This window comes from Periplaneta americana, chromosome 13 (assembly GCF_040183065.1).
Source record: "Periplaneta americana isolate PAMFEO1 chromosome 13, P.americana_PAMFEO1_priV1, whole genome shotgun sequence".
Classification (NCBI taxonomy): Eukaryota; Metazoa; Arthropoda; class Insecta; order Blattodea; family Blattidae; genus Periplaneta; species Periplaneta americana.
The window spans coordinates 120,485,678-120,498,046 of NC_091129.1; the positions used below are offsets into that span (position 1 = coordinate 120,485,678).

Here is a 12,369-nt window from a genome sequence, read left to right on the forward strand (position 1 = left end):
AATTCGTGAATCAACTTTTAGACATACAAACTGAGACTTATATTATTAACCTGGAAAACACTGAAGGAAGTAACCGAAGTTTCAATGTAAGTCAGCCAAATGCAAAAGAAACGTATTTTGTAAATTGTGTAGTTTCCGGGTAAGATTAGTAAAACCCTCGTGAATCAGTGTGCAGTATCCGGGTAGGTTTAGTGGGTCCCTCGAAAAGCGGTGTGCAGTTTCCGGATCAAAGTGTGCAGTTTCCACCTACCCAAAGTGAATCTATTATCATATTGTCAAAGTTTTGAACTGTATTAGACCAAATCTGATCGCAAGCTGTATTCGCGATTATCCGGCCTCCTGTTTTATCCATATCGCCTTTTTTCACGTATATACACTACTGAACAATAACAAACTATTTCCTTAAGTCAATTACATACTGTAGTACTATATTACTTACTTACTGGCTTTTAAGGAACCCGGTTGTTCATTGCCGCCCTCACATAAGCCCGCCATAGGTCCCTAAAGAATCAAAAACCACACAGAGTTTTCACCCTCCGTATTATCCGGATTTTTACTTATCCGGATTTCTCTTGGCTCGTATAGTCCGGATAATCAGAACTCTACTGTAATTCGGAATTATAGAAGTTTACATTACTCCCCTATGGTCGACAAATAAAATCTTCTAGCAGTTTACAAAATTTCTAGGAGTTTACCGATTCGCGGCGGGGAAAATGGGAAAACTCTGAGAACGCTTGCCTGAACATGTCCTTTAGAAAATCTATGTATCCTTGACCTGAAAAAAAAATCTCCCGGGTGGAAAGCTGAAGCTTTGTGTAATTCTGCTGTTCTTTCCTTACAGCCGTGTCATCCTAGGGTACCTTGCGGAGAAGTACGACGAAAGTGGGTCCTTGTATCCCAAAGATCTACAGAAACGAACCATCGTCAACCAACGCCTTTATTTCGATCTAGGAACACTGTATCAGTCCTATAGGGAGTATTATGTAAGTACTGAAGTGTTACTGTAACAGAACAGTCCTTATATAGGTTGAACCATAAGGAATGTTATTAATTTCAGGTGATTACTCTGTGAGATATTAAAAAGAAAGTTGATACAATTTTGCTCGTTTTTGCTTCCTTTTCGAGATAAAAATTGTTTTATATGAAACATTTCATAGAGTGTTTTGGGAAAACCATTGATTTAATTCCGAATAAGCTCAGTTACTTTAAGAAAGCACTATATTAAGACAGTAAATGATTGAAAGAATTTGTTTTGCCTTTTAAATGTGCAGAAATTTGTTCCGAACAAATACAACTTTTCGTTCTGAAAAGGAATTTTAAAATGTTACATTTGTTCGGATCAAATTTCTGCACCTTTAAAAGACAAAACTTAAATTTTTTCAAGCATTTATTACCATAATACATTGTTCTCTTAAACTGACTCAGCACACTGGAAATGAAATCAATGACTTTCCCAAAATACGCTATGAAATGTTTCATATAAAACAATTTTATCTCGACAAAAGGAAGCAAAAACGAGCAAATTGCATTATAATATTTTATTTGAAATATCTCAAAGAATAAACCCCTAAAATTAATGACATTACTTACGGTTGACCCTGTATACAATTCATGCTTTGGCGAAAATATAAGATAAGCCTTTGAAATGAAAGAAACTAACAAACGATAACAGACTACTGATTTATTATTATTATTATTATTATTATTATTATTATTATTATTATTATTATTATTATTATTATTATTATTATTATTATATTGTCCTGCCGATTACCAAACTCTTCAAAATGATATTAACTCTATTGAACTTTGGTCTGGCGATAATGGAATGGAAATTAATGAAACAAAAACTTTTGTCATTTCGTACTCACGAAAAACTACTTCCATAAAATTTAATTATTCTCTTAATAACGTCTGTATTATTAGGAAAAATGCTATTAAAGATCTTGGTGTATTACTCGATTCTAAATTATATGTTCATGATCATGTTCAATACATTTATAATCATTCAATAAGAATGCTTGATTTAATAAGGTCTATAACCTATTCTTTTTCTACTCCAGAGTCTCTATTAATTCTATACTTTACTTTGGTTCGATCTAAACTTGAATATGCATCTGTAGCCTGGAATTCCATTACTTCAACTGAAAATATTCAAAGAAAATTTATTTCCTTATGTGCTTTTCTATTTATACCCATTTCTTCTGATTTCAATTATGAGATTACCTGTAAATATTTTAACTGTTGTAGCCTTTATTCTAGACGTCAAAATCATGATTATCAATTTTTTTTTTTTGCAAAGTGGTCAAGGGTGATATTGATTGTGAGTCTATCATAAACAATAGTAGCCTTCGTATTCCTACAAAAGGTTTAAGATTTCAAAACAAATTTTATAACAGAAATTCAAAATCACTTTCTCTAGTCTGTAGATGCATAAAATATGCCAATTTGCATGGGCACAATTTAGATCCTTTTAAGGTATAGTTTCGTTTTGATTATTAGTATTTACTGTTCTTGTTCTCAATTTTATATGTATGTTTTTCTTGATTTAAGTATTATTTATTTGTTTTTGCACCTTTGTATCTTCTGTTTGTGTATTATGCTGAACTATAATTAGCCTCTGGCTGTTGTTCAGCACACAAATATTAATAATAAATAATAAATAAATAAATTATTATTATTAACAGTAGTAGTAATATCATTGTCATTACTTCCCTTACTCTTCTCACATAATATAACAGCATCTGCATGAGCGAATTACTTCTGAGTGCCGTGCTTTACTGTCGGACTCTGTGACCCCCATCCTGCAAGACATTGAAAACCTACAGTTGTGTCTTCACACTGGTGGCCATCACATCAAACAAATATTGTAATCCAGCCTATGATGCGGGACTTTTGGGCCACTCTGTATTACGTACCATCAACTGTGGCACTTTTCAGGTTGAGAATGCAGTTTGGAAAATCGAGGTCTGTGGGGCTGAGGTGTTTTCTAAGCATTCGAGGTGTGAAAAGTCGCCTACAGTTTACGGTTAAGTAATTAATTTTTGCAATACCTGAAGAAATGAAAGAAAAATAATAGAAGTCAAAACGACATTTCTATATTATGCAATAGTTTGATGGTTTTATGAAAAACTCGATTACTTGGCTTTTCAAGTAGCATATGACTTGGTTTCTAGGTTAGGTTGCTAATGACAGTAATGATTCGGAATTTAATCAGAGAAAAAAGTATTGGAAAGTTAAGTTTGACAGTGATATTATAAAACTGTACGAAATATACTACATTTAAACATAAAATATATACTTACAGCTCACCTTGCACTTTAAGTAAATACAGACCTGTTGCCATGGCAAACAGTAAATGAATTATTACTTCAACTTATTTTAATAAATATTCAATAGTGATCAACTGAAGTTGTGGGTATTGCAAAACATAATATTTTTTGTGTGCAGTAAAAAAAACGGAAACAAAAGCTCATCTCTTTAATCAGTCGCAAGTTCTTTGATAGTTTAATAAACTACTTATTTACAAATGACTTTTAAGGAACCCGCAGGTTCATTGTCGCCCTCACATAAGCCCGCTATCAGTCCCTATCCTGTGCAAGATTAATTCAGTCTCTACCATCATATCCCACCTCCCTCAAATCCATTATAATATTATCCTTCCATCTACGTCTCGGCTTCTTCAAAGGTATTTTTTCCGCCGGCCTCCCAACTAACATTCTATATGCATTTCTGGATTCGCCCATACGTGCTACATGCCCTGGTCATCTCAAACGTCTGGATTTAATGTTCCTGATAATATCAGGTGAAGAATACAATGCGTCCAGTTCTGCATTGTGTAACTTTTTCCATTCTCCTGTAACGTCATCCTTCTTAGCCCCAAATATTTTCCTAAGAACTTTATTCTCAAACACCCTTAGTCTATTCCTCTTGCAAAGTGAGAGTCCAAGTTTCACAATCATAAAGAACAACCGGTAATATAACTGTTTTATAAATTCTATCTTTCAGATTTTTTGACAGCAGACTAGATGACAAAAGCTTCTCAACCGAATAATAACACGCATTTCCCATATTTATTCTGCGTTTAATTTCCTCCCGAGTGTCATTTATGTTTGTTACTGTTGCTCCAAGATATTTGAACTTCTCCACCTCTTCGAAGGATAAATCTTCAATTTTTATATTTCCATTTCGTACAATATTCTCGTCACGAGACATAATCATATACTTTGTCTTTTCGAGATTTACTTCCAAACCTATCGCTTTACTTGCTTCAAGTAAAATTTCCGTGTTTTCCCTAATCGTTTGTGGATTTTCTCCTAACATGTTCACGTTATCCGCATAGACAAGAACTGATGTAACCCGTTCAATTCCACACCCTCTCTGTTATCCTCGAATTTCCTAATGGCATATTCTAGAGCAAAGTTAAAAAGTAAAGGTGATAGTGCATATCCTTGCTTTAGCGCGCAGTGAATTGGAAAAGCATCAGATAGAAACTGACCTATACGGACTCTGCTGTAAGTTTCACTGAGACACATTTTAATTAATTGAACTAGTTTCTTGGTAATACCAAATTCAATAAGAATATTATATAAAACTTCTCTTTTAACAGAGTCATATGCCTTTTTGAAATCTATGAATAACTGATGTACTGTTTAATAAACTACAGCATAGCTATTACTGAAAACACTAGAATGTTTCGAAATGCACAAAACGTATAAGAAAGCTTGCACTTTTTTAATGACACTGATTTCGTTTCTGTTCTAAAGGGAGAAGTTTTCCGAACTGGGAGACTTGGAGAACCTGCAAGACTTGCCAAAGTCGAGAAGGCGTTTCAGGTCTTGAATAGGTACTTGGAACAAAATGCATGGGTTGCTGGAGATGACCTGACAATTGCTGACTTCACGGTAGTATCATCCGTAGCTGCTATTGATGTAAGAACATGAATATAGCAATGTATTTCTAAGTTTCGCTACCTGGAAAGAATTGTAGTTCAAAGACCCATTAATTTGTAGATGTATCTGTACAGATACGGAATAAAAATTTGGAGCGAGTCTTAATGGGACTCCGCCTGTATGTGGAAAACAATTTCGCACGACTGTCCACAAGTAGCATTATAGTAGCTCTTGTTTACTGCACTTGCGCAGTTCATTTTTTTATTTCATTTATTTTATTCCATAGATCTTACATTAGCAATGAAGCTTTAAGATGTGGAACAAGTCAAAATTTTACAACATTACTATTACAATTACAATTTTTACAAATTTTTACAACATTTTACAATTTTTACAATTTTACAGGTTTGCAATTTTCTACAATTTTTTACAATTTCATACAATTTTGTTGTAAGCGAAACTTACACAATAAGGAAGCTCCAAATTTTATTTCCGTATCTGTACATACCTACCACATTGTCACAGAACGACGAAAAGAAACTACACCTATCTAGTAGGAGAGACACGGAACGAGGAAGATGCGTGTACTATAGAGTCCCTGATAAGTCACTCCCTATTTTTAAGATCATTACAACTTCTTTATTTATTAAAAACAATGTTTAACTGCTGTTATTAGAAACACCATTCATTGAGATTTTGTTTGACATCTTATTTAAATCTCCACATAAGCACCAGCATTCTCGACACATTTCCTTAAAAACGGGCTGGTATGTTCGCTATTGCCGCATGCAAAATGTTATGTGAAACATTGTTGATCACATTGGATAGGCCTACTGTTGCTTCCAGTTCATGTAAGTTCCTTGGTTTCTCCAGTACATTTCCTCCTTAGCCCACCCCCAGAAAAAAAAAAAAAAGAAATTATCCTTGGTCACTGAGAAAAAATGAATTCCGCAGGTTGCCTGGAAATGCTGCAAGATCGTGTGTGGTCTCACAGTGGAACATTCCACAGCTTCACTTAATGCAGGATCGTGCATCCGAACATTTTGTAAATGACGTCCGCGATTTCTGCATGGACTGCATGATCACTTCCAATACCGTTGAATTGGCAGACGAATTGCACATAAAATACAATATATTCGTACAGTACGTTCTTTCCATAGGTTTCTGTGAAAGTAAAGGTCGCCTAAGCTGAGTTTTCAAATAATAAAGTCGTATAGGAGGGATTTTTGCGCAGTTGTACTTACAGCAATATTGTTTTTAGCTTTCTAAAGCAAGAAGATGAGAACATCAGGTCCACCGTTGTGGAATTGTGGAATAACGGTTAGCATGCCTGACAGTGAAACGAGTGCGGGTTCAAATCTTGGTTGGGTTCCCTTTGATATTCTGTCCACTATATTTTTTGTCCTCTGGTGTTTTATGTCCACTATTATTTCGTCCACAGTTTAAATGTCCATTGTGCTATGTTGTCTTCTGAATATTTGGTCCACATTTTATTATTTCCTAGATTTATCTTTATTCCTTTTTTTAAGTTGTCCATTTTATTGTCTCGTCCAGTACACTGTGTCCAATATTCCTGGTTGTCCGTTTTGATGATGATGATGATGATGATGATGATGATGATGATGATGATGATGATGATGATAATAATAATAATAATAATAATAATAATAATAATAATAATAATAATGTGAATGAAAGTGGTAAGTATAATTGTTGTGGACTAGCATGTCCCGCCCTCTTAGTTGTCATAATATAAGCCATTTTAAATGTTTTCACTTAAAAATTTAATATTGAAGCAATAAACTACATATTTCCATAGAAATTAATATTAATATGCTACAAAATAATTAAATACATTTCCATAGTAACCTTTCTTTTTTAAATTGGATATTGGAAGTACTTGTTACCAAAATATGAACAAAATATTCGAAGACAAAATATTTAGTTGGCACAGAAACTAGTGGACAAGAAAAATCGGGAAAAAATTATGGACATAATTCTTGACCGAAATATTAATGGACAAATTTTTGGTGGATAAAATGTTTGCTGGACTAATTTTGTTGGTCAAAATAGCTGTGGACGTGAGATAGTGGACAAATTGTCTGATGGACGTAGGCCTACTGCTATGGACGTATCGTCCTGGAAGTCTTGGTTGGGACAAGTTACCTGGTTGAGGTTTTTTCGGGATTTCCCTGAACCCATTACGAGCAAATGCTGGGTAACTCTCGGCTCTGGACCCTGGACTCATTTCGCTGGCATTATCACCTTCATATCATTCAGATACTAGATAACCATAGATGTTAATAAATGATAGTGTCGTAAAATAAACCACCAAAAACAAAACATAGCTTAAGAGTTTACAGCGCCAAATGATAGGCCTATACAAATTTTGTGTTACAAAGACTTCACAAGGCATTTAATGTATTTCTTAATCGCACGATAATTTTTAATCGATTTGATTACTCATACAAAACACAAATTTTATCGGTTAATTTGATTTTAAAATTAATCGGTCGATTAATCGACTAAATCGACAGCTCTAATTATTACACAATTCTGTATAACTCTGTATATCGATTCTACAATTCTTAAGTCATGCATTGCCAACCTTAACTAAGTGACACCCATCATTTTTGCAGTGGGCTTTTTTATACAGAATGGGTTCTTTAGCAAGAAAAATAAAGACACGGTCCTGTGTCATTGATTTATGGAGCCTTAAAACAATCTTTTCTTGAATGAAAATGCCGTAGGCAAAACTTAACGACCGTTTATTTTTTTACCGTGCCCAAATTTAGGAGTGGCACAGTGACCCCATATGAACGAACAAAATGCACGTGCATTTATCCCACCGGTATTCTAAGCCATTCATACATAGTTAATTATTTCATTTTCTCACTAGAGAAAATATATTATGGTACTGCAAAAGTAATGAATGTGCAGCCTCCATATGCGGCAAACTTGAAAATTCTTATTCGATTTTCAAAGTCATTAAACTTTGACATTGTGGGAATAGTATTTCTACTTGGGGTAGCCTAATACCTCTACATGACATTATGTTATTTATATCGATTTCCGGAAACGTTCTGTAAAGATCTATTCGTGCTGAGGCGAAAGAATATTTAAACCATTTTCAAACCACAGCAGATTAGTTCACAAAATAAAATGTATTGTTTATAAACTGCATTTCATATATTTTATGAGCATTTTCATTTCTTTTGAAGTTTTTATATGTTCAACTTTCTTTTCTTTCAGACTGTTGGTGACTTTAATGTTAGCAAATATGAACATATATGGCGATGGTACGAAAAAGCAGCACAGGAAATGAAAGGATTTGAAGAGATAATCGTAGAAGGTTCGAAGAAGCTCAGGGAATTTTTTGACGAGTACAAGAAGAAGTAAAAATATTCGTTTTATTGTAATGACTAGAGACGAGAACTTCATGCAAATGCATGTTTCTATAGGACATAGTTCAAACTTAGTACTTATCCATTTCATTACTTTCCGGTTTCGAATATGTGTACTTTTTCTGTGTATATTTACATGTTTTGGCCTTTTTTGGGATATAAACATGTATAATGCATATTTAAGCAATTTTAGCATAATCATGCATAAAATATAACTTACATTATATTCAGTTTAAATACATGTTTTAATGGTTTTACGTGGACACCTCAGAGTCTCGATTTTTGTGTTCCTTATTTTAGCTTAAGGAATCAGAATTGAAGAAGGAAAAGGAAAACTAAATAACAGAAAAAGGTTCGTTCAAGTTGCACCCATAACTTCTTGTGATGTAGAGAGATCATTCTCTACCTACAAAAACATATTGACTGACAAGCGCAGTAACCTCATAGAAACCAATTTAGAAATGTTGCTATTGTTAACTGTTCAAAAAAGGTGAAGTGAAATAAGAAATTTGGAACAAAAATGAAAGTGCATATTTTAATGTATTTTTCGCTTGATCGTGCATGTTTCATAGTTTGATAGTGCATGAATGCATGCATATTTTGGGATTTTATAGTGCATGAAATTCTCGTCTCTAGTAATGACCAACCTGTACTTCTCTCTCACAACTTGTATTATATAAACGGGGGGACCTGATAAAATTACTGAATGTAAACTATATAAACAGAAAGATATCCACAAGAACAAAATTTCGTCGGGAGTATATAGTATCCTACATTTCTTTACTTCTTCAGGATATTAAAGTTCCACCCTTCCAGGAAATCAGAATTGTCTTTACATCTTTACTTCGCTCCAAAATACAACGCAAAGCATGCTAGACATCTGTCTTGGTCTCGAAGTAGTGATCTCACACCTGATCCATTACGAAAATAAACAAGCAGTAGTTCGAAACTGCCATATCTGGACTGTACGATGCTTTCAGTCGAAATAATATCTGATAATTTTTCTCTACTACCTCTATTCAGAGACGAGCAATAATATGATATAATACGAGTATTGTGATGTTAAAAATATCGATTTTATGACAATAACCGACAATAATTATATGGGATTGGCCTGTCGATCCGGTGACCGTTATTGAACTCAGACCATGTCTAAGTTATCTCTGGGCTGATAACACACTACTATAGAGTTTTCTCGTTTCACTTTCCTCTCTCTCTCTCTTTCTTTCTCCCTTTCTCTCTGTGTGTATGTGTGTTAGGGGTTGTACTCATGCTGCAGAGAATAAATAATGAGACTGAAATCTAAACAAACAAAGTTATGCTCAAAGCCATTTTCTCTTATTTGAAGTACATTCGATGCAACTGAATGTACGATTAACTAAGCACTGAAGACTTCTGGTGATTCTGTTTCGAAATAATTGCTAGCCACCGGCGTAGCTCATGCTGTAGGCGCATTTGTCTGCTGATCCGGAACTACACTTGGGTTGATTACATGGTTGTAACTTCTCCGAGGTTTATTTCCCGAAATGTAAGACGAAAATCAGGTAATTATATGGCAAATCCTCGACCTCATTTCGCCAAATACCACCTGGCTACCACCAATTCCATCGATGCTAAATTGCCTTGTACCTAGTTAATACAGCCCGTTAAATAACCAACTAACAAACAACAGACAGCTTGTTACACCTTGGATGAGTCCAAAATATCATCAAATTATCCTTCATTCAACATAAACTTTAATTTCGGGAATAGGGAACAATTGTAGTCCGCCAAGTCTGGAGAATACGAAGCATGAGCAAGTGCAGAGGATGATTTCGGGTCAGTAACTCCTATTCATATTCTCTCTGTGAGCTGGTGCATTGTACTGAAGCAAAAACTAGCTGCATAGTTCTTAATATCAGTAATTTGCTTCCAGTCTTTCCAAAACTTCCACGTAATGCTATACAGTCCAGTAACACTAGGTTGGGAAAATGTTCAATGGAATTTGATCTTAACTATTGTAGAAGTAAATCAGTATTTTCTGATCTCTCTCGCTTTTGACGAGGTATTTTACTTCCTTTCTATAAATCGGCCCTATCTTTCAATGTCAGTGACAGCACATTGTTTGATCACTTGTCACGATCAGTTCCCAGGATTACGTTCCTTGGAAGAGTTTCAATGATGTCTTTGTATTCAATACGAAGGTATCGTTTTTCGACTGCCAAATTCCACCTAGATCTTAGATTAACATTTTGTGTACGATTTTCCTTACTCTTTCCCAAACAAATTTATAATATTCTCAAAGTTGTGTAACGTTCAATTTACATCCTTTAACCCATAGTTCTGATTAACGCTTCGTTTCCTACTGAAAATGGATGACCTGATCTTGAAATCACTTTCTAGATCGTTAGGGTCGTCCTTCAAACGAACGAATCAGAGAAAAATTTGTGCAACATTGGCAACTAACATCCGGAATAGCACTGATTCAGAGCATCAGATTTAAGCAATATAATCAACTTGCACATTACATTACAGTTGTAATTATTTTATTAATTGCTCACAGTTCTAATTAACGCTTCGTTTTGCATTGAAACTGGAAGACCTGATTTTGAAATCGCTTTCTAGATTTAAAGCCGTCATTCAAACGAACGAATCAGAGAAAAATTCGTGCAACATTGGCAACTAACAGCCGGAGTAGCACTGATTCAGAGCATCAGCTTTAAGTAATAAAATCTCTCGACTTACACATTACATTACAGATGTAATTATATTATTAATTACCCACAGTTCTAATTAAAGCTTCGTTTTGTATTGAAAATGGAAGACCTGATCTTGAAATCACTTTCGGGAAATTTTATTTTATTTTATTCAATATGGGCAAGTATAGCCTGCTTAGTAGTGATTCAGAGTATCAGCTTTAAGCAATAAAATTTCTCAACTTACACATCACATTACTGATGTAATTTATTAATTACCCACAGTTCTAATTAACGTTTCGTTTTGTATTGAAAATGGAAGACCTGATCTTGAAATCACTTTCTAGATCATTAGGACCGTCCTTCAAACGAACGAATCAGTGAAAATTTTATTCAATATGGGCAAGTATAGCCTGCTTAGCAGTGATTCAGAGCATCAGCTTTAAGCAATAAAATTTCTCAACTTACACATCACATTACTGATGTAATTTATTAATTACCCACAGTTCTAATTAACGCTTCGTTTTGTATTGAAAATGGAAGACCTGATCTTGAAATCACTTTCTAGATCGTTAGGACCGTCCTTCAAACGAACGAATCAGTACATCACATTACTGATGTAATTTATTAATTACCCACAGTTCTAATTAACACTTCGTTTTGTATTGAAAATGGAAGACCTGATCTTGAAATCACTTTCTAGATCGTTAGGGCCGTCCTTCAAACGAACGAATCAGTATAAATGTTATTCAATATGGGCAAGTATAACCTGCTTAGCAACGATTCAGAGTATCAGCTTTAAGCAATAAAATTTCTCAACTTACACATCACATTACGGATGTAATTTATTAATTACCCACAGTTCTAATTAACGCTTCGTTTTGTATTGAAAATGGAAGACCTGATCTTGAAATCACTTTCTAGATCGTTAGAGCCGTCCTTCAAACGAACGAATCAGTGAAAATTTTATTCAATATGGGCAAGTATAGCCTGCTTAGCAGTGATTCACAACATCAGCTTTAAACAATAAAATCTCTCAACTTACACATTACATTACAATATAATTATTTTATTAATTGTCCATAGTTGTAACTAACGCTTCGTTTTGTATTGAAACTGGAAGACCTGATTTTGAAATCGCTTTCTAGATTTAAAGCCGTCATTCAAACGAACGAATCAGAGAAAAATTCGTGCAACATTGGCAACTAACAGCCGGAGTAGCACTGATTCAGAGCATCAGCTTTAAGTAATAAAATCTCTCGACTTACACATTACATTACAGATGTAATTATATTATTAATTACCCACAGTTCTAATTAAAGCTTCGTTTTGTATTGAAAATGGAAGACCTGATCTTGAAATCACTTTCGGGAAATTTTATTTTATTTTATTCAATAT

At 34.2% G+C, this 12,369-nt stretch overlaps 1 protein-coding gene across 1 annotated transcript in view; it reads left to right on the forward strand.

Moving 5' to 3' along the window:
* Positions 1-12,369, forward strand: part of LOC138712309 (glutathione S-transferase 1-like) — a 53,436-nt gene that overhangs the window by 18,528 nt on the left and 22,539 nt on the right. The window contains exons 3-4 of the mRNA XM_069843938.1: positions 842-983; positions 4,767-4,931. Coding sequence (XP_069700039.1) covers positions 842-983; positions 4,767-4,931 — 307 coding nt within the window. The remainder of the gene's footprint in view (positions 1-841; positions 984-4,766; positions 4,932-12,369) is intronic.